Genomic DNA, 23,550 nt, shown 5'->3' on the forward strand with positions numbered 1-23,550 from the left:
TATTTAGCGGTTGTTTTTTTTTTTTTTTTTTTTTTTTTTGCACCATTTACACTCCAAGAGTTAGAGTAGCGAGGTCTTTGAAATTAATATTTTTCCAAATGAAGCCATGTCAAAAAGTAAACAAACAGAACTGTGAAATATTTTTTATAGGTTCTAGTTGAGAAACGAATAAAATGTAACTCATAGGAGAAAATTTCACTAAGTGTGTTTCTTATGAAAAAAAAAAAAAAAAAAAACTAAAAAAGTAAATGCATTGTATCAACATGGGGATACGTAATTATGGTTTTTTTTTTTTTTTTTTTTGCATCACTCAAGCGTGTAGATTGTACTTAACTGTTGCAAACATAGAATGTACGTGTGTTTTGTGTGCGTAAACATGCACAGGGACATTTAACTCTACTTGTTACAAGAGTAACGAAAAGTTAGTTACATTCTCTAATCACTCAAACAAAGAAAAAAAAGCCTCCAGTGATTCCTCCTACAAAGGTCAAAGCACCAAGGCCCATTATGATGGCTTTATTTTCCTGAAAAAAACCTTTTTTCTCCACAGGATCCTTCAAAATAGGGAATGTGAATGGGCATGATATTCTTGTACACGGACATGTATTTTCAGGTGTGCATATTGTCAGGTGTGCATATTGTCAGGTGTGCATATTGTCAGGTGTGCATATTGTCAGGTGTGCATATTGTCAGGTGTGCATATTGTCAGGTGTGCATATTGTCAGGTGTGCATATTGTCAGATGTGCATATTGCCAGGTATGTATGTGCTATTCTCAGTTCCAAACCAAATGAGTATCCTGTTCCAATGGGTTCTTCACTACCGGGGGTAAAACAACTCCAGAGGTATCGTCATCCAACACTTCTGAATGGCAATCAGATCGACTTACTCCTGTGATGGGGAATGAAATGGGATCATATTTTCTTCTTCACGGGTGTGAGGTGTGCGTATGTCTGTGTCTGTCTCTGTGTCTCTGCCTTCTACCCCTGACCGACGAACGAGGCACAGAACATAGCCAGCAGAAAACAGAAGCGCGACTGAATAAATTACCAAGTTTCCCATTTTCGTTATCGAAGATGAGATATTTGTTCAGAAAAAAGGGAATGCCCAAGCTGAGCACATTCGAAGAATTTATCAACACCCTGTATACACCTTCGCTAAAAAAAAAAAAAAAAAAAAAATTTGTACAAAGTGTCCAAGTTCTTACATGAGGTATATGAATAAACATGTAAGGAAATATATTCAAGTCTTCATCACAGCTCCATCACGACCGTATGCTCTTATATATGCAACCATGGGGATTGCACCCCCATTTGTGAAGTGATCTGAGATTAAGAGTACCCTTCGTGTATTATATAGTCATTAGGTTCAAGTATCACCTCCTCATCTCTGTTGAGGTATAAAAAAAAAAAAAAAAAAAAAAAAAAGGAATAGATGTTCACACAGAGAAATAACACATAAGCATGTATACATTTGTATATGTGATCGGATGTATCTATAAATGAGACGGGGTAAAGCAAACATAGCAAAACTGACAATGGCAGTGGGTGGGCATTGCTTAAAACTAGTTACTACTGGATTAGACATACTCAAAAAAAATCTCTATTTTGGGAAAATTTTCTATATTTTGTTTTCTTAATGTAAAAATTCCCTTATCATTGATCTCTGAGCAAATGTTCCCTTCGCCAGTGCAGGATTTGTGAATAGCAGCTTTCAACTTTGCAGTGGTTGCAGCAGGGAATGACAAGAAGTAGTTGTCTGAACAAGAGGGGGAAAAGGGGAAGACAAAGATGATGACGAAGATGAAGATGCTAGTGATGAGCTTAAAATAACTTTATGTGCACACTGAGGAATGAAGTGGTCATATATTTGTTACTCAAAATGAAAAAAAAAAAAAAAAAAAAAAAAAAAAAAACGTTTTACGCACATCATTATATCCTCTCATTGCGCATACACGAATCTACGATGGCAACCTCATTCAGAGTATTTTCCACCGTTTCCGACCCCGAGATCATATTTACTTCTTTTAAATGAAGCTTGTATGTATCTTTGTGTAACTCTGAATAATAGATCCACGTAATATAATTTGAAATATCAAAATCAGACATTCCTGCATATCCCTCTTCTTCTCCTTCCATATCTTTAGTACGTATTTTAGATTTTGATAAACGAGATATTTTTGTTAAAGCTTTATGATTAAAACCACCAAAGGAAGCAAAACCTCCTTTTTCAACGAAGCATAATCCAAAGATGTTTTTTTTAGACGAGGATTTTTGAATAAAGGTATTTAATATGCTAGGAAATTTACTTACATGACCACTAGTAGGATTCTTATTATCATACGCTAATCCTATAAATCCAGATATAACATCATTAAATTTCAAAGCATCAGCCTGTGTTATACAACCGAAATAACTATAATCACATCTGTTATTGAAAATATCGAACGAATCTTCAAAATAAAAACCTTGTACTTTGTCTGAGCCAAGTGTTGATTTGAATGAACAGACAGACATATTTCTATCATCTATTTTATTCTTTAAGTTTAAAAAATTCATATCATTTACATAGTTACAAAATCTCTTGGTACAATTTTTTTTTCGTAAACTAAAATCATGTATCAATTTAAAATAATTTTCAAGTGTATCACAAGTATTATTTTGACCTATATCAGTGCACTTCTCACTATTACAATTCACGTATTTAACATCTTCTGATGCATTCACGTCATACTTTACATTTCCCATTTCATCACCTGAAGTAGAATTGTATGAACAGTAAAGAGCACTTATAACAGTAGACGTAACAATAGCTAAATTAACGGGCGTTTTTTTTGATCCCATCTTTAACGGAATACTCCACCTGAAATTCTGTTCATTTAATGTTAAGGTTAAAAAATCCTTTTCTTCTTCTTTTTCTTGATCTTTTGCTTGTATTAGCGATTTCCCCTTCTTCCCCCTACTCGTAAAGTTCACTTTGTTCGTTGAAATTTCCCACTCCCATTCGTTATTCCCAGGAGGGAAATTCTTCATGTCATGCCCACTGCTACAAAATTTGCATCGCGTCTTCTTTACCGATTCACCAATATGGTATGTAGAACAAAGTGTTACATCGTATATGTAGAAAAGGAAGACTAAAATAGAAAGCATGTCAAAATAGATTGCGCCCATTTTTCTCTGCTTGTAATTTTCTTCATAGGAGGTAAGACGGGGGAGAAGCAAAAAAAATAGGAAGAAAAATTGGTAGAAAATTGGGAGAAAATTGGTAGAAAATTGGTAGAAAATTGGCAAAAAATTGGTAGAAAATTGGTAGAAAATTGGTAGAAAATTGGTAGAAAATTGGCAAAAAATTGGTAGAAAATTGGTAGAAAATTGGCAAAAAATTGGTAGAAAATTGGTAGAAAAATAGGAAGAATTAAAACTAGTATTTTCCACTTTGAATATATTAGCTCAAAATGAGCAATTATGACATTTTCTTTTCTTCTCTCTAATGAAGAAACAGAGACATGTGTGTGGAGTTATTAATTTGTGTGCCTAACAAAGATAAAGTTGTTTTTTTCCTTGCGGTTTAGAAAAATAAATAGGGAATGCAAAGTAAATTCACAAAAATGTATGACCAAAAAAAAAAAAAAAAAAAAAAAAACACCAAAAAAAGCAAGCAAAAAAATGAAAAAAAAAAAAAAAAAAAAAAAAAAAAAAAGGGGAAAGACAAATACCACAGATCTTATAGAATGAGTGAAAAACATGATAACGGAAATTCAGATGTAGTTTTCTTGCATTTATATCACTATTCCCCCATCGCACCCCCAAAAAAAACGGGTACACAAATATTTTCATACTATTTACGTCCTCACAAATTAGCAATGTTTTCTGATTTGACTTTTTCCTTGTTCATGCGAGAAACGAGTCCATTTTGCGGGGTGCAATATTTTTAATTTATTTCATGCTAGTTATTTTGCGCTATTTATTTCATTTTACTTCATTTTATTTTGTTTAATTTTGTTTAATTTTGTTTAATTTTGTTTAATTTTGTTTAATTTTGTTTACTTTTTTTCCGAATCGAGCGAAGCCTTGAAAATGTTAGAAAATGGTCACAAGCTGCGTTAATTCGACGAGGGGGGGAAGGAGGATCATTTTACCTTATATCACTTTGTTGTACGCACATGTAAATGCAGTAAAAATGGCTCTTTAAAAATGGGTTATTCTTAAAACACATTATAATGCCCCCAATACAAAAGACAATTAAATTTCAGAATTAAAATTCAGCAAGCAACATTTTCTGTCTAAGAAATATTAGAGAACCCTCACCTTGGCCTATGGGTTATGATGGTGCATCACCACATTCAAACGATTGTTCATCCGGTTGTGAATAGCTATTTTTTTTTTTTTTTTTTTTTTTTTTTTTTTTTTTTGTACATCTTCGAAGATGCTTCAATTTGGTTACACTACCTCCCCGAGGTATCGTAGTAATTTCGTGCCTTGTATCTCCCCCCGAAATTTGCCTCATTTTGACGCTTCACTTTGCTATACTTTTCTTTCAAGGATATATTTGCACTAATCACATCTTTCATAATCACTCTCTTTGAAAATTCAGTTGGAATTCCCCCTCTTTCAATTGTGTCTCCTACAATTTTTATTTTTTTAACTGGCGTTATTAAATTCATGTAGGAACTTTTATAGAATTCAATATTGTCATACTGAAAGGATAACACATCGTATATAGTTATGGGTTGATATATCATATTTTTAATTTGAATAATTTTAGAAACTATACTTTTCATCTCGTCAGAATGCAAATTGATTAGAGGAGACATGAACATGGTTTGCATTGTCATGTAGTGATTTAAAAATAAGTAATAATATCTCAATTCATATTCGTTATTATATTTTTCTATTAATTTTTTTAATATTTCTTCTGTTTCTTTATTTATTTTTTGTTTAATTATTATATCTTCATTTTGCATGCTTTTACTTTGAATGTGTAAAATGTGCTTTAGGTACTTCTCATCCAAGTATTCATTTTCTTTCCTCTTCCCTGTGAGCTCATGAGTAGAGGTTAATTCAAATCCAGAAGAAATTACATTACCTTTTTCTTCTGTCAAATTTTCAATTTGTACTAATTCCTGTTTTATTTTCTCCCAGTTCATATTGCCCTTTTCTAGATGTCCCCTCTTTGTAATGCTTCTGATTTTGTCTGAGCCCTTCATCTTCTTATCCCTCTTCTCTTTCCCATTATGATATAGTAAACATAACAAGTCAGCTAAAATTTCGTGCAGAAAATCTATTCTTTTTTCATTATCATTTGAATATACTTTATCTTTAATAATGTAATTTCTGCACTCGCAGAATTGAGTAAAGATATTGTTAAAATCTTTATCATTCTCTATTATACAGGACTCCGGATCTAACTCCTTTATATCTTCGCTCACGCTTTTTAATATGTCAAAATAGTAGTAATCATCTAGGTACAGTAGTACGTCATATTTTAGGATGTCTTTTCTATTTCGGGAGAAAATGCTTTTGTATATTGTTGTAAGCAATTCGTGTATCAAATCTATAGATGTTATCATTTTGCTTTTCCACATGTGTACTATTCCCTGAAACCAGGTTCTTATTTTTTAAATGTGTTATTCCTTAGAGTAGGAGAAATTTTCCATTCAAAACCATAAAAAAAAAAAAAAAAAAAAAAAAAAAATGACTTATTATATGTGCCCCTTTTGGGGACATCTCTCAGTGAAATGGAAAAATGAACTGAACATGCAGGCGCTAACCACGCCACTCTGATTCTTCAAATCGGTGAATTGAAAAAGGGGGAAAAAAAAGCGACGAAAAAAAAAACAACTTTCGTCGAAAAAGCGAAGAAAAAAAAAAACAACTTTCTTCGAAAAAGCGAAGAAAAAAAAAAAACAACTTTCGTCGAAAAAAAGTGGAACATGCGATGAGATAACAATTCCCGCTTGTACGTAATATTTCCTTTCTGGGACACAAAGCACTGGGTTATCGCACGTTTTTACAGTTATCTACAATAGAACATCTACTACCCCCTCCCCATCATGTCGAGATGCAAATGTGTATTGATTTCTCAGTTGTTTATTCGCTTTGTTGCAAATGTATATGCTTCAAAAATGTTTATCATAAAAAAAAAAAAAAAAAAAAAAAAAGTTTATGCTTAAAAATTACGATATGTGAAACAAAAGTAGAGTCATTTTTTTTTTTTTTTCTTCTTTTTTCTCATGATTTGGCAAACTGGAGGTGGAAAAGGCGTCCTCAGAATTCAAATGTTTCGTCGTAAACAAGGTGCATATATATAAAGCTGTGCAACATGTGAAAAATGCACGTTATATGTATAAACAGATGTAGAGGTGCATATGCAGGGGATATGCATACAGAATCGATGGTTATACACACAAGCACGTGTATGGCCTAAAAATTATGTTATAATAAAAACACTGCAAACGAGGGGGGCTTATGCAAAAGAACATCCCATGGCCAAGTATTGTGGATGTGTATTCTGTGTTCTTCACGATAAGTATTTAAACTTGGAATCTTCCTGATTAAGCTGAAAGACGAAGGAGGGAAAAATTCCTCTTGCGCCAATTTTGAAATTTAAAAACATATTAATGTTGGATAGAAGAACACCAAAACCGTATGCAGAATTGTAAATCTTCTTTTTACTTTTCAAAAAGTTTAATTTGAGATAATTATACATGTCCATATTTTTATTTGTCTGAACTAATGAGGTTGAAGTTTTGACAGATTTAGGGGATGAAATACTGATATGTGTACTACCATCCCCTACACCAAACAAATTGCAATTAAGAAAAAGATAAAACTTCAAGTTCAGCAAGTTTAAAAAATAATTGTTGAATAATACAGGGAATATTAACTTGTAGTTCATCATAAGGTTCATTTTGTCAAGATATTCCTTCTGTGCGTCATTCAAATTAACGCTGTTCACTTGGTATGTACTAACGGTTGGAGTACTCATTGAAGATGAACCCCCCTCCATGCATGGTACCTTCACATGCTTAATATCTTCGTCAAAATTAGGATCTGTCCTGTATAGATTTTTTTTTGTTTTCATATTGAACATCTCCTTAACTAGGTTATAATAGAACCATTTGTTCTTTTCATTTTTACCTTGTTCCTGATGAGAAGACGACAACCATTGTTTATAATTCCACAGATTTTTTTTAAAAAAAAATTTTATATTTAACAATAGGTAAACATCGTTCAAAATTAATTTGCACATGTACAATGGGACAAGAACGACATGTTTGTCTTCAGTAGGTATTAGTTCTCCCTTCATCGTTGGATTTCTTCCCTTTCTCTTAATGAATATATTTTTTGCCTTGACGAAAAAATTGAATACTTTAACTTTATAATTCTTGTGAAAGTAAAAGGAATAATTTAGGTACATGTTATTTATTTTACCCAACATGAAACCGGTTTTCCAGTTATTTGCATTTTTAAAAAAAGACGTTAAGTCAGAGTGCAGATTTGGAGATTTCTCACTTGCATGCCCATCCTCGTGTGTAGAGACAAATTTTCTATCCATATTGAAATAAAAAACCAAATCCATTTTATTTTTTATGTTAAAAAAACTTTTCATAAAATTCGATTTTTCAAATAAATTGGAGGAACATGCATTTAAACAGCTGGATATTTTTAATTTGGATCCATAAATGTTGTAAAGACTGTTAAACAACACTCTATCGTTTTTACTTTTAAAAAATGAAAAAAATTGAAGTGGTAGTAATTTTCCTATCCTCTTTCTCATACTGCTCATGCTTCCTGTCTCAGAAGTCGAGGGTGGTGTAAGTATCTCCTCCTTACCATTGTAAATTTTTAAAAAATACAAAAAGTTGTGAAACATGTTCTTTTTAAGTTTTATTTTTAATTCAAAGATGGTATTGTGGATTCTTTTAATAAAAAAAAGGAAAATTTTATTTTTGCACAAGTAACTGTAGATATTTTTCTGCTGTGTAGAATCTCCAGATGAAGACAAAGGAATAAAAGACTGACGTCCTGATTTGTAAGAATTTTCTTGTGCTTTTTTTTCTCCTTCTTCTTCTTCCTGCTCTCTCTTTTCCCTTGTGATAACACTTTCATTACCTTGCCTCTTCATAACATTTATACACTCATTTAAGGTCGAATTGTTTAATTCATTCTTGTGCACATTACTTATGTTAATTCCGTAAATGGAATAACTTGGGAAATTATTCTTCAGTTTCTCCAGCTCCACAATGTCGTTTAGAAAAATCAAATTGTAATCATGTTTATCATTTTTATAATTCAAATTTTGAAAAAATTTCAGCCTGAACTTGTCAGAATAATTAATACTGTGCAGGTAAGCAAAAGTTATATTTATGCAAAATTCTAAAAAAGAGTTAAAACTTTTTGATATACTTGGGATAAATGTCACCTTTTTATTTTCCATCAGGTTTATATCTAATATATGTTTGTTTTTCATCTTATCATAACGTAACTTTACATGCACAAAATTAAATACACTGGATTTTACAAGGACCTCAAACATTTTTTCATCCCATACGAATATACTCTTTTCCTTTATGTTCATTTTCTTTTCGAAAAATCTTTTCAACTTGGTTATTACATATCCCTCCTTTTGCACCTCGTACTTTGACATGTCTTTAATATGGTCACCACTGTTTACTGTGCTTTTACGTTCGAACAGAATTTCGTTTTCCCCCTCCTCCACATTTCCTTTGTCGCCGCTGGGTTGTGCTGACAGTGACGTGGGTGTTTCTGACAATGATGTGGGTGCTTCTGGCAATGATGTGGGTGTTTCTGACAATGATGTGGGTTCTGCTGGCAATGATGTGGGTTCTTCTGGCAATGATGTGGGTTCTTCTGGCAATGATGTGGACCGTGCTTCATTTTGTGCTATGTTTTGTTCCCCCTCTTTTGGCACACCTTGCTGTGCATGTTTCGTTAGATCTGGGGTAGAAGGAACAGATGGAACTCTCGCAGTCTTGGTACTAATTCGGTAGAGACTAATATTAATAGACCCCTTTTGAAGAATTAATTCCTTCACATAAATGAGCAAAATCTTTTTGTTGCCATCTTTAGAGATTTCATACTTAAGGACATGAGAAAAGAGATAATTGGAAGAGGCATAAAAGTCATCAATAATTTTTACAATAGTGTTAACATCTTTATATCGAACAGTGTGAATATTTGCACGTTTCAGCAAACTGGAAAGGACACTTGGGGTAATGACGGTACTGTTATTTATCACTACATTGTTTATAATTTCGTTATTATCTTTCGATGTGAATTTTTGCAAGGCATTTTTAAAATTGAATTTGTTTTCCTTCTCATTATTTTTTTTCGAAGAATAATTGTTGTTCGATGTGGTAATATCGTTCCAAATTTTTTTTAATTTATTTTTAAGAAAAAACAAATTTCTATTGTTTGTCTTCTTTCCCTTATAATACACACGTGTCCTTTTCTCATGGTAATAATTTCCATTCGATAATATTGCACCTTGGTTGTAATTATTTTTTATTGTTTCTTTGCTTATTTTCCTACATTGTGAGCTTAACAAGTTCGTGAAAATAATTATGCACACACAAAATCGAAACACATTTTTCATATTCACGGCTAACGGGCAGGAGTGTCAAGGGATGTGTGTAAGGGGAAAAGGAAATAATCAAGGGGGAGAACGTGTTGGAGGTAATAAGGGTTTATATATCTTCATGAGTTTCGGAACTTGAAAAAAAAAAAAAAAAAAAAAATGGCCTATACAACTAAGTACTCAAGCTGACCATTGTGTTATGCTTGGGTAGTAAATACATGTTATCACACCTTATTGTGTTGCATTTATTCGATTATTTTCCACTTTTTTTTTTCTCATTTTTCTTTGCTATTTTTTTTTTTTTTTTTAGGGACTTCCGTAGTTCATCAGATTATTACTGCGGGGAAAAATCGTAAGATTGTATACTTTCAGATAATCAACATTTGTGCTTTTAAATTCGCCAAATTTCATTTTGCATCCTCGAGCATCTGTAGTATACCAAGAGAAAAAAAAAAAAAAAAAAAAAAAAAAAAATTCTTTCGAGAAAATGTAAAAAAGGAACAATGCAGAATGAAACTAAGCTGCTTAATGCCAAGACCAATGTATGGAATATTTCCCTTTTTTCTACCACCCCCTATTTTGCCAAAAAAAATAAAATAAAATAAAATATTACACAAAAAGTGCGTTATATATATATATATATATATATATACTTAAATAATTGAAAAAAAGTTTCTCCTGTTAAATGTGATAGTGTGGAAACCACGCCTCCCATGAATATTTTATTATTCCCAGCAGTAGCGGCATCACACACTTCATATTGTTTTTGATTCCTCTCAAAAATGTGCAACCGTATCGAGCAGATATACACTCATGTGTATGTCCATAATTTCTATTCGAGATTATTTGCAATTTTGCAAAACAATGAAAAAATATGAACAAATTCTCAAGTGGGAAAAAAAAAAAAACAACAAAAAAAATATGAGCATATTCTCACGTAGGGGAATAAAAAAGATTATCCTGTAAAACGTGTATTTTTTTTTTTTTTTTTTTTTTTTTCCGTATGTCTTCATGAGATGACCCTACATATGCCACAAGCAACAGTGTCTATGGCTAGAGTTTTCCACGAGGGAATCTCTTTATGCAATTTCCTTTACCGAAGTATGTCAGAAATGCTCGAATTTGCCTGTACATGTCAAGAAAGCATAAAAAGACGTTCCGTGTGTGTCAATTTTGCCTTCCCCACCGCAAGACTTCACGGATTTTGAAAAGCTGTGCTAGGTAATTGTGAAACTCAATGAGGGACACGGGATGGAAGGGGTAAAAAAAAATAAAATGAACAAATGAACAAATGAACAAATGAGCAAATAAAGAATTGCCAAAAAAATGGCGAAAGTGAAAGTGTTGCAACGTGTCACAGCAAGGCAAAATGAAGTATGGATACGCAAAGCCACAAAAAGGTGAACCACAAAACAGAACCTAAAGTGGAAAATCACAAAACTGATCCTCATGTGGATAATCACAAAACTGAACCATTCCACTAGAAGAAGGAACCGATACGTTGGGCATACTGGGAGGCATAATGCGAATTGTAAAATCGTAGAGTTTTTAAGCGTCCAAAATTTACATCGTGGTACACCTTTTCCGTTTGCCAGTTAGGGGAATAATTCAAGGAGCTTCTACCACATGGCCACCTAACACTACATTCATGAGAAAATTCTTGCTTTTGTAAAAATGTAAAATCAGTCAAGTCGTAGAGTTCCTCTCGACACTTCCCCTTCCCCGTCCTCTTGCCATTATCATTGCCATTGTCACTGTCATTATCATTGCCATTGTCGCTGTCATTATCATTGCCATTGTCGCTGTCATTATCATTGCCACTATCACTGTCATTATCATTGCCACTGTCACTGTCATTACCATTGTAAAGCGGAGGAGGTTTACAAAAAACAGCATGAGAATTCCTTTTTTTTTTATAAGGGATATTTTTCTTCCGCTTTACAAGTAACCATTGTTCTGGACAAGGCTGTGACCAATCTTGTTGACAAGCATTTTTGCATGGCCATGGTGCAAAACATTTATTTGAAAAAAGATATTTATCAAATGTGCTGAATGATTTCACAGAGAAGGATTTGTGGCATCCTCTTGGAGGTTTGTAATAATATGGAGATATACAACTATTATTTTTCAAAAGCCAATTATAAGGGCAAGTTTGATAATAATCTTGTTCGCATTTGTTTAAGCATGGCCAAATAACTTTACATTTTCGTTCTATTTCTTTTTTTACCTGTACACTGTTGTAAATCTCAATCACGAGACATTCGTTTCTTTTACCTAGTTCTGTAGCTGTAGTGGTGCCATTAGTTCTTTCACCCAGTTGATGTTCTTCAACCCAATTGTGATTAACACAGATGTAAATTATCCCATCACCATATATGCTACCTGAACGTTCATTTATGAGTTTATATCCAAGAGGACAAATAGACGAATAATTTTTTTCACATTGGGAAAAACAAGGCCAATCAGATTTACATAAGTAACTCCAATTCCGTCTAATACTAGGAGTTGCATACTTAAAATTGACATTCGTACCACATACTCCTTTTAAATGCATTGGATAATCTTCTGGGGATTCACATGATTCATCATTTTTCTGAGTCCATCCGAGTGGACAATTGACTTGAACATAATCCCGTTCACAATCAATGCAAGGAAATTGTACATTACATTTTTTCTCAAAATTTTTTATTTTTTCTTCATCCATTGTTACAAAAGACATATCATGTGTTACTGAATACACACTTTTCGTCAAATCATTTAAGTTCAATATGGTACTGCACCTTTCTACATTCTTTCTATATGAACTCGGGGCCATACATTCCTTTGCACTTATTTTTATCCACCCAATTGGACATTCTGTGTAATTTTTTTCGAAACAAATATGTTCATAATACGATTGATCTGCTGTCCCTTCGATTTGATAATTTGTGTATAAATTTTTTATTTCATTTAGGTTTTTCTCATCTGTTAGTTGTTCCGATATGATGAGATTATGTTCATTCATTCCATCTTCGTTTCTGCTTTTTTTTTCTCGGTCCCAATCCTTTTCCAGATTCAAAGTTCCTGGAGTTCCTGCTTCTTCCATATCAGTGGTCGACTTACCCACGCCCGATGTTTCATTTGTACTCCTCCTTATGCTCGCTTTGGATCTCACCTGAATAAATGAAAAGAAGTTTTTCTCCACATGTTCATTACGTCTTAATGTTCGTATAACCTCATCTATATTTCTCTTCAATTCATCATCATTTGATAACTGCTTCAGTAGAAGAAGATCCGTTATTTTTTCATCACTAAGAATAAATTCGTTTGTATTCATATTGCCTATATCAGTCACATTTATGTGTCCCCTTGACAATCTCAATGATGATTTATTTTGTGGAAGATATTCTACATTGTTTAGTGCATTAAGAACGACACCTTCGTACATGGATCCGACATGTCCTATTGGACCATCACTCACTGAAGGTGTATCTGTGAGAGGGGTAATATCCTCCGTATTATTATTCCTTTCTCTATCTAAGCCAAAAATTTTTCTCTTTTTTGTTGTATTCATCATCACATGGTTATCATTTATGTTGTCCATAAAGATAACTTTGCAACGAAATGCCCATGCAGCTTTCATTTGATTTGTGTAATTTTTAAAGGAAAATATATTGTTACATGGTTCAGTGTATTCCACAGGTGCTATGCAGATGTGTTCTACTGCATCTACTAGAACCCAATTAAAAGGACAAGGTAAATCAAAATTCTGATATTTCTCATCTGTAAAATGCCACATAATGTTACATTTTTGGGAAATTTCATACTTTTCTTCTTTGCTAAAATTTTCAAAGGATATATTTTTTATTTCTTCATTTTTTACACATGGTCCATCGTATGAATCTGGCATAGTACAAGTTCCCATTTCTTTCTGATGTGAAATGTTCATTTTCCAACCAACTGGACATGCATATTCATTTAAATCATGTTCTTCAACACTCGATCGAATAGGCCATTCTATGTTACACTTGTTCATCAAGAGTTTTTTCTCTTCATCTTTAAGATTGTATAAATATAAAACACCTCCACAAGGCCCAATGTAAGAGTTAGGAGCTAAGCAATTTTTATTGTCTGGATGTTGTATCCAATTTTGTGGACATAGAATTTCAAAATTGTAATTTTTCTTGTAGCATGGCCAGTTCACATCACATGCATCTGCCCATATCTTTTTCTCTGTTTCTGAAAAATTCTGAAAATTTTTTTGACGCACACATTTTCCTATATAATTTCTAGGAGCATAGCATGTTCCATTTTCTAGGATCCAATTTTCGGGACATTTGCCTGAAAAATCTTCTTCACTGCATTTGTAAACACATGGCCATGATACTTTACACTTTATGGAAAAGTTGTATTTTTCTCTAGGTGTTGAATTCTTAAAAGAAATCATTTCTTTTTTACAAGGTCCTCTGTAATCCATTGGACTTATACAATTCTCTCCGTCTCCCCAATTCCCCCATCCCTCTGGACACAATTCTGAGTAATTCATTTCGCATGTTTCCTCCTCAGGATTTGGCAACTGTAAGCTCAGTGCTGCCTTCTCCACTTGAGCCTTCACCTTTTCCCTGAGTGCTGTGAGCACACCTCACATGTGCAAGTGAGACGTATAAGCGTGTGTGTGTATATGAAAAGAAACTATAATTATGTATTATTCTATTTTGGAGGAACATTCTCCTGTGTGCATATTTTGTATGGTTCCACAGTAATGTACAACCGATGACACACCAACAGGAACCTCTTTTTTTTTTTTTTTTTTTTTTTTTTTTGCTGGATCAATAGAACGTACCTAGAATGGGAACACTCTTCAAGGAATGAGAAAGAAGTTGTGTTAAATCTTGACTAAAATAAGACATGTTATTGAATTCGTTTGTTTCACCAATTAGGTTGTGCCTCCCTTCGGGTTTACGTTTATTCACATATTGACCATGTGCAAAAGGTGAAGAAAATCTTAACTCATGTGTGGGAAAAGTTCCGATGAAGAAAATCGCTACCAGCACTTTAGTGCCTAGCATTTCGTGGGGTGGAATGTGGTGAGACAGCAAAAAAAAAAAAAAAAAGAAAAAAAATGGGCGCAAAAATAGGCGCAAAAATAGGCGTAAAAATAGGCACAAAAATGGGCACAAAAATGGGCACAAAAATATATATGTCACTACACGGTTGTGTCAAGTAGTATTCATGCCAGAACTAAGCTGATTCCAAAAAATGAACCAGCGAGAAAAGACATGTAAAAACAAACCGGGTAAAAAAAAAAAAAAAAAAGAAAGAGCATTACAGGACAATTTCATAATTTGAGAGATTATTCATAGAAGAACAAAATATGTTATACATGTATATTACATATACATAGGATCGAATACGCATGTGTGAGAATATGTAAATATATATATATATATATATATATACCTCACCAACCTCTTTGTAGTATTCCTCTCCCAACAAGCAGAACTAAAATTTACTGCACAGGGAAGGGCGGGGATAGTACCATCAAGGATGTAACTACACTGTACCGAGTGAAATTTTTTTTTTTTTTTTTTTTTTTGTGGATATGATAAAGTAGAGAAATCTCAAATGAAGCGTACACGTGATAACATTTTTTCTTACTTACCAAACGATGTACATTTCTTCAAAATTGTCAAAATTTATTTCAAAATGAAACGACTTGTTCAGATAAATTTCCTCGAATGTCAAATGAACAAAGACATGTTGCGATTCATGGGGTGTTGCACAATTTGGAAACAAGTCTGTGTTTAGTTTCCTTGTAGCGGGATCTAAAAATGAAAAAGTATCCTTTCGCTTTTGTCTCGTTTATTGAAAAACATGAAAGGAGGTTAATTTTTTTTTTTTTTTTTTTTTTTTTTTTTTGTTGGCATAAATCCACCCTTTTGTTTTTTAAGAGATGCAATAAAGAGTTGAGACAACGTTAAAATAAACATTTCCTACATTTCTATTTTAAGCTCGTTTTGTGCATTTCTCAAGTGAAACATCTCTTCTGTGGGTACACACATGTGCATATATGTGTATATGTATACATATGTTCATACATGCTTTCATATTTTACACATTTCTAAATGTAGATTTCTTTTTCTTTTTTTTTTCACCACTTTCCACATTCGGACACTCCGAATATTAAATAAACAGAAAACCTATTTGTAAAAATGTAAAAAGGCATTAACCCAAAGAACCTACTAAGATCATTAATGTCATCCCTTTTTCACCAGTAATTCGATTTGTGGAGCATTTATTCTCTTGCTTATGTTATATATATGTACACATAACACCTTCATGATTTCTTAAGAGTAGTAAAATAATTAATTGCGTTTCCTCCATCAGTATGTCCTACCTCATCACTAGACGAAAGAAAAAAAAAAAAAATACATTCTTAGCGTTACATATCAACTCCCTTAGGGACTCCGAACGGTCTATGTGTGTACACACGCATGTATATATCTATACATACATACATACATATATGCATACAATCTCCTTGTGCCATGGCATGGAAATAAAGAAAAATATTTTGTCGTTCAGCTTGCATCCTCATTTTGCATCCATGCAGAACGGGGATATGGAATGGTTCCTGATACATTCCGTTAAAAAAACAGAATAAAGTAGCTTACATGGTTATATACATACACGAATACATATGTATATATCTCCTATATGTATGTTTTCATTTTTTCCACTACAACAATTGGGATATAATACCTGCTTTTAATTTTGCCCCCATACTTAGAAGAAGTGAAATTCTCAGTTCCCTCTTTTTTTTTTTTTTTTTTTTTTTGAAGTAACATTTTTCTTCTCCCAAAAATAAAGAAATTTAAGTCCATTTGTTTTTATTTTGGGTGGCAAATCAGATCATATAATATCATGATATTTTTTTTTTATCAATTTTTACAACATTTTTTGTATTTTGCTCCAATTCGATTTGTGGCCTCTTAAAGTAAGAAAAGAAAAAATATGTTTTGCCTACAAGTTTCCATTCCACATGCGTTTTTTTTTTTTTTTTTTTTTTTTTTTTTTTCCCTTACAAGTCTGTGATACTTATGGGAAGAAATCATGCAACCCATGTTTGTTCATGCGTGCATAAACAAATACTGTCGCGTTATACCTATTAAATAAAATATATATGTGCATATTATATTCAAATATTCAAACAAACGCAGGCAAAACATATATATGAGATATGAAAACACGTGAACCCCGATTATATAGAGTCTCCTATATTTTCGCAGCAATAAACTTGTAACCCTTTTTTTTTCTCAGTTGCATTAAATGTTCAGGGAAAGAAGAAAAAAAAAAAAAAAAAATAATTCTCAACCATTCAACGTAATTACTTTTCACCTCATTATCCAAGGGAGATAGAGTAAACTCCTGAAAAGAAGAATGGGTAGTAAACAAGTGTATATATATCCACGTATACATACATGCATACATACGTGAATACATCACATATACGTACATGTAATATATTTACTCTTTTTCCCCTAATGTAAGGTATTTTTTTTTAAACTAAAATTTTCCACTCATAAAAATGTATACATAGGGGTATTTCCGTCCTTGTGATAATTTTTTTTTTTTTTCCATATTATATGAAAACACACATTTTACCTATTTGTTATTTGCCCACTGTACAAACATTGTAAATAAAGAGTCATTTAAAATCATAGTATCCATACCGTTGCCTCATCCTTTTTTTTTTTTTTTTTTTTTTTTTTTGTCCTGTTTGCTAATCGAATGTATCGACATTATGCCGATAAAGAGAAACTTCTACATGGGTGAAGCAAAAAAAAAAAAAAAAAAAAGTAGAAAAGAAAAAAAATTCATTGCAGTTAGGGAAGCCAAACTCATTAGAACAGCTTTTCTATCACACAACTGGTTCTTCCTCATATCTGTATATATGTATATTTACATTTTTTTTATTTTTCCATTTTTCTATTTTTCCGATCCTTTACATATTGTAAGCTTTTAAATAAGTAGAACCAGAATTCATTGTATGTTCTGTTGGGAATATAGATGTTCTACCACCTATGAAACCTTCAAGGACAGAACAAGAAATAATGAAATACCTTTTTTTTACAGTTCAAGGATGAACGAGATAGAGAGAGGTGCTAATTGAATTTTCAACTTGTATATAGAAGACACATATATGTGTTTTTATATATATATATATATATAAGTGCACACTGAGAGGACTCATTTTTTCATTTGAGTGCTAGATAGCATATTCTTAGGATGTGAAAATACCAACACGTGATAAAGCAGAAGTAAAATGGAGTAATATTTTCCATGCATCTTACACGACGAACGAATGATAGAGAGGTCTTTATGAATGACGAACAAAGGGGGAAGAAAGGGAGAATATCATATCGATCTATCGATATCTTTTCCTTTTTTTCTCTCCTTTTTTCTCTCCTTTTTTCTCTCCTTTTTTCTCTCCTTTTTTCTCTCCTTTTTTTTCTCTCCTTTTTTCTTTCCTTTTTTCTCTCTCTTTTTTTCTCCCTGTATACTATCATACTCCATTGTGTATATGACCATAACAAGATTGGAAGTGGCATCTTTTGAAACAGTGTTCATCTCAAAATTGACATATTTTTGGGCTCCAAAAAAATAAAAAGAAAAAAAGGGAGAACACATTGAAATTCATCGTGCGGTAGTTTGTTACGAGTATATCACACCAAGGTGCACTTGAATGTAAACCAAGAAGTAAATCCTCGTGACCTCTTTTTAGTCCAACATCTACCATCATCTCCACAAAAAAAAAAAAAAAAAAAAAAAAAAAAAAAAAAAACATGCCTGTGCTATACCATCTGACTTTACAAAAGCCAACGGCTATCACAAAAATTGCATACGGGAATTTCTCTGCCCCTAGAGTACACGAAATTGTGGTATCAAAAGGACAAGTGTTGGAACTTCTAAGAGCAGATAAGCAAGGGAAATTAAATTTAATAGTATCTAAGGATGTATTTGGAATAATCCGTTGCTTGCAGACGTTTCGACTTACAGGGAGTAATAAAGATTACATAGTGATAGGTAGCGATTCAGGAAGATTAGTAATTTTAGAATTTAGTCAAGAGAAAAATGATTTCTTAAGAGTGCACTGTGAAACATATGGAAAGAGTGGCATTCGTAGAATTATTCCAGGTGAATATATTGCAGTAGATCCCAAAGGTAGAGCACTAATGATATGTGCAATAGAGAGACAAAAATTTGTATACATCCTGAATAGAGATAATAAAGAAAATTTAACAATTAGTAGTCCTTTAGATGCACATAAGTCTCATTCGATTTGTCACGACGTGGTAGGTTTAGATGTCGGTTTTGAGAATCCTATATTTGCTTCAATTGAACAGAATTATGAAAATTTTGATAAACATATTACCAATACTAATGAATTAGATGAATGTGTAAAGAAAACACTCTTATGCTTTTGGGAAATGGATTTAGGATTAAATCATGTAATACGTAAACATACACTACCTATCGATACAAGTGCACATCTATTGATTCCAATTCCTGGGGGTCAGAATGGACCAAGTGGAGTTATTGTATGTTGTGATAATTATTTAGTGTATAAAAAAGTAGATCATGTAGATGTATATTGTGCATATCCAAGGAGATTGGAAATAGGGCAAGAGAAGAATGTATCTATAGTATGTAGTGCAATACATAGAATAAGAAAATTTTTTTTCATTCTTATACAATCCGAATTTGGAGATTTATATAAAATTGAAATGGAACATGAAGATGGAATTGTAAAAGAAATTACGTGCAAATATTTTGATACAGTTCCTGTAGCTAATGCCATATGTGTACTAAAATCAGGTACTTTTTTCGTAGCTGCAGAATTTGGGAATCATTTTTTTTATCAATTTTCAGGAATAGGTGATGAAGATAATGAAGCTATGTGTACATCTAAACATCCATCTGGAAAAAATGCAATAATTGCATTTAAAACAAAGAAATTAACCAATTTGTTTATGATAGATCAAGTATATTCTCTTTCACCCATTCTCGATATGAAAATAATAGATGCAAAAAATTCAAGTACACCACAAATTTATGCTCTCTGTGGAAGAGGGCCAAGGTCATCTCTTAGACTCTTACAACACGGATTGAGTATAGAAGAATTGGCAGATAATGAATTACCAGGAAAGCCACAATTCATTTGGACTATCAAAAAAGATAATGCAAGTGAGTATGATGGATATATAATTGTAAGTTTTGAAGGAAGTACTTTAATTCTAGAAATAGGTGAAACGGTTGAAGAAGTGGTAGATAGTCTACTACTAACAAATGTGACGACCTTACATGTTAATATCTTGTATGATAATTCATTCATTCAGGTTTATGACACAGGGATAAGACACATGAATGGAAAAGTAGTGCACGAATGGATACCACCTAAGAATAAACAAATCAAAGCAGCAGCATCAAATAGTTCACAAATTGTTGTCTCGCTAAGTGGTGGAGAGTTAATCTATTTCGAAATTGATGAATCACACACACTTGTAGAAATATTTAGAAAAAATTTGAACGTAGAAATTCTATGTCTTTCCATGCAACAAATTCAGGAAAATAAACTCAGGGCAAATTTTTTAGCTGTCGGATGTTTAGATAATGTTGTTAGATTATTATCAATTGAAAAGGAAAAATATTTTAATCAATTATCTACATTTATACTTCCTAACAATTCATCAGCACAAGATATATGCATCTCAGAAATGAGTGAATTAGGAAATGATAAAGACAGAAATGTCTTATTTCTAAATATTGGATTGAACAATGGTATTCTTCTAAGAAGTGTAATAGATCCAATAACTGGTACATTAACGAATCATTATTCAAAATATTTAGGTGCGAAAAGTGTAAAAATATGTCTCGTGCATGTTAATAAAAATTCAGCACTTTTGGTACTTTGTGAAAAAACTTTTTTATGCTACGTGCATCAAGGAAAATATATTTATTCCCCATTAAATTATGATATGCTCGAACATGCATCTTCTTTCCATTCGGAGCAATGTTCAGATGGATATGTAGCTATATCTGGAAATGGATTACGTATTTTTAGATTCTATCGATTGGGGGAAGTATTCAGCCAAAACATTCTGCATCTAACTTTTACTCCTAGAAAAATTGTACCTTTACCATTTCCTTCTCTCTTCTATGACCATGATACTTCTATCGAAATTGAGACACAGAAGAACATTCGTATGCTTGCAATTATTGAAGCTGATCATAATACTTATGATGAAAATACGTTGACTGAAATTCAAAAGGCATTGAAAGGAATTAAGTTAGATGCTGATGAGACAAGAAGTGCAACAGAATCAAACAAAGGTACTACTGGTTCAACAAAGGGGAAGATTGAACGTACCCAAACACTTACGAATGACATACCGGATCGAATTTCCAATGGAATTAACACTCATGCATATGCAGATAAGGAAGAAGAGGGCTGTTCTACAAAAAATCATTATCTTGATGGAGAAAATCCTGGGAATAAAAATAAAAGTGATATTGGCATGAATCCTCATCTAGAGAAAGGAATCCATATGGAAAACCAACTTAATAACGAAAATGGAGAAGTAAAACAAGCACAAGAAGAGGAAGAGGAAGGAGAAGAAGAAGAAGAAGAGGAAGAAGAAGAACTACTCTATGATCGAATTGGAACTTTCAAAGCAGGGTCAGGTAAGTGGGGATCTTGTATAAAAATAATCCATCCAACAAATTTACAAATCATAGATAAAATTTCCCTCGAAATGGAAGAAGCAGCATTGAGTGTATGTGCATGTGAATTGGAAGCTTTGCACTGTTTAATAGTGGGAACCACAACAAGCTTATCACTGAAAAGTAGAAATGCTTCAGCAGCTGCATTACGTGTATACACATACGACATTAGATACAAACTCAACCTATTACATATAACACCAATAGAAGATCAACCTTTCTGTTTCTGTCCTTTCAACGGAAGACTTTTAGCTTCTGTTGGAAATAAATTAAGAATATATGCATTAGGAAAAAAAAAATTATTAAAAAAATGTGAATATAAAGATATCCCGGAAGCTATCATTTCAATTAAAGTTTCTGGAGATCGTATCTTTGCTTCTGACATTCGAGAATCAGTTTTAATATTTTTTTATGATTCCAATATGAACACCTTAAGATTAATATCGGATGATATTATTCCAAGATGGATAACTTGTTCAGAAATTCTTGATCACCACACTATTATGGCTGCTGATAAATTTGATTCTGTTTTCATCCTAAGGGTAAGTATTGGAAATTTGTGCTTTTTTTTTTTTTTTTTTTTTTCTCCACCATTATCATAAAAATTATACTCATACAAAAAAAAAAAAAAAAAAAAAAAAAAAAGACTCCTTCAGATGTATTATATAAATGAACGGGTGTTGTGTCCCGTGGGCATGGGGAGGAAGAGTCATTAATCGGGTTACTCAAAATCATACTCATACAAATGAGTGTGGGAGGAAAGGGATACAAGGAGGAGGGGTGCACATTTTGGAAAGAAATTTTCTCTATGTATCAACATGGCATTGCATTATGATTTTTTTATGCACGAGCAACTTCGAGAGTTTTTTTTTTTTTTTATACATCAAATTGCAATTTTTTTTTTTTTTTTTTTTTTTTTTCACCCGTTTCTCTCTTGTGTTTTATAGGTACCTGAGGAAGCCAAACAGGAGGAGTATGGTATATCGAACAAGTGTTGGTATGGAGGCGAAATTATGGCCGGTTCTAACAAAAATAGAAGGGTAAAATTTGGACATTCTAGTTGGTATATCCACCACACTAGAGTATATTTTTTCGTGTATGCAATAGTGGTGTCAACCCTAATTACGTCCCGCTGCCGTGTATCTATCAGTTGATTAGTCCTCTAGTGTGGGCATCTTTTCATCTGCTTAGCTTTACATGTGCTAACACATTAAAACATATTCAGATACATTCATTTTTGATGATTGATCCTTTCTTCTTCTTCTCCTCCTCCTCCTCAGCTCGAACACATCATGAGTTTCCATGTCGGAGAATTGGTAACTTCTTTACAAAAGGTTAAATTATCGTCCACTAGTAGTGAGTGTATAATATACTCCACCATCATGGGAACTATAGGAGCCTTTATTCCATATGACAATAAGGAAGAGGTATGCACAATAATGATAAAAAAACGAATGGATAGTTTCATGTTTCCTCCTTAATATAGTTTTTTGTATCCTTCAAAGAAATATGCACTACCTGAACATTCATAATTTTTTTTTTTTTTTTTCTTTTTTTTTCCTGCATATTTTGCCCCAATTTGTTCATCATAATATACTTACAATATTTAACTCCCATATTTTTCCCCGTACAGTTGGAGTTAACTCAACACTTGGAAATAATTTTAAGGACTGAAAGCCCCCCCTTGTGTGGACGTGAACATATATTTTTTCGTTCCTACTACCATCCCGTTCAGGTATGTACTAATATACATATATGCACATATACATACATGCACATATACATACATGCACATATACATACACATGTGCACATATACATATATACATGTGCACATGTAAGAATGGGAACCTTCGAAACTTGGGAGACAAACGTGTCCATTTTGTCATATGTGCAATTTGGTTTTTTTGTACCCTCCATTTTGAGTCTTTCCAATGGGTCGTGATTGCGACCTCATTCCTACATGATCACAATACCATTACAATTTCCAATTTCTCAGCATGTTATTGACGGAGACTTGTGCGAACAATTTTCAAGTCTACCATACGATGTTCAGAGAAAAGTTGCATCTGATTTAGAAAGAACCCCTGATGACATCTTAAGGAAATTAGAAGATATTCGCAATAAAATTCTTTAAATGCTTTTCTTTTTTTCACCCTTCCCCCCCCCCCCCCCCCCCAATTTGAAT

At 32.7% G+C, this 23,550-nt stretch overlaps 5 protein-coding genes across 5 annotated transcripts; 1 reads left to right on the forward strand and 4 right to left on the reverse strand.

Moving 5' to 3' along the window:
• Nucleotides 1-443: 443 nt before the first annotated feature.
• On the reverse strand, nucleotides 444-3,169 carry PGO_145170 (aspartyl protease; the record flags this gene model as incomplete). The annotated part of the gene is made up of 6 exons (XM_028690507.1): nucleotides 444-554; nucleotides 787-890; nucleotides 1,050-1,156; nucleotides 1,341-1,388; nucleotides 1,589-1,757; nucleotides 1,954-3,169. 6 exons carry the CDS (start codon nucleotides 3,167-3,169, stop codon nucleotides 444-446), a joined length of 1,755 nt encoding a protein of 584 aa, XP_028546308.1.
• Nucleotides 3,170-4,443: 1,274 nt separating this feature from the next.
• PGO_145180 (hypothetical protein, conserved) lies at nucleotides 4,444-5,568 on the reverse strand (the record flags this gene model as incomplete). The annotated part of the gene is made up of 1 exon (XM_028690508.1): nucleotides 4,444-5,568. The coding sequence occupies one exon, from the start codon at nucleotides 5,566-5,568 to the stop codon at nucleotides 4,444-4,446; it is 1,125 nt and encodes a 374-aa protein (XP_028546309.1).
• A 950-nt stretch (nucleotides 5,569-6,518) lies between these two features.
• PGO_145190 (hypothetical protein, conserved) lies at nucleotides 6,519-9,617 on the reverse strand (the record flags this gene model as incomplete). Its single annotated transcript, XM_028690509.1, has 1 exon — nucleotides 6,519-9,617. The coding sequence occupies one exon, from the start codon at nucleotides 9,615-9,617 to the stop codon at nucleotides 6,519-6,521; it is 3,099 nt and encodes a 1,032-aa protein (XP_028546310.1).
• A 1,462-nt stretch (nucleotides 9,618-11,079) lies between these two features.
• PGO_145200 (hypothetical protein, conserved) lies at nucleotides 11,080-14,647 on the reverse strand (the record flags this gene model as incomplete). Its single annotated transcript, XM_028690510.1, has 2 exons — nucleotides 11,080-14,207; nucleotides 14,422-14,647. 2 exons carry the CDS (start codon nucleotides 14,645-14,647, stop codon nucleotides 11,080-11,082), a joined length of 3,354 nt encoding a protein of 1,117 aa, XP_028546311.1.
• A 3,777-nt stretch (nucleotides 14,648-18,424) lies between these two features.
• On the forward strand, nucleotides 18,425-23,499 carry PGO_145210 (splicing factor 3B subunit 3; the record flags this gene model as incomplete). The annotated part of the gene is made up of 5 exons (XM_028690511.1): nucleotides 18,425-21,904; nucleotides 22,310-22,402; nucleotides 22,643-22,789; nucleotides 22,996-23,097; nucleotides 23,362-23,499. 5 exons carry the CDS (start codon nucleotides 18,425-18,427, stop codon nucleotides 23,497-23,499), a joined length of 3,960 nt encoding a protein of 1,319 aa, XP_028546312.1.
• Nucleotides 23,500-23,550: the final 51 nt, after the last annotated feature.

The sequence above is a fragment of the Plasmodium gonderi genome (genome assembly GCF_002157705.1).
Source record: "Plasmodium gonderi DNA, contig: Chr14, whole genome shotgun sequence".
Classification (NCBI taxonomy): domain Eukaryota; phylum Apicomplexa; class Aconoidasida; order Haemosporida; family Plasmodiidae; genus Plasmodium; species Plasmodium gonderi.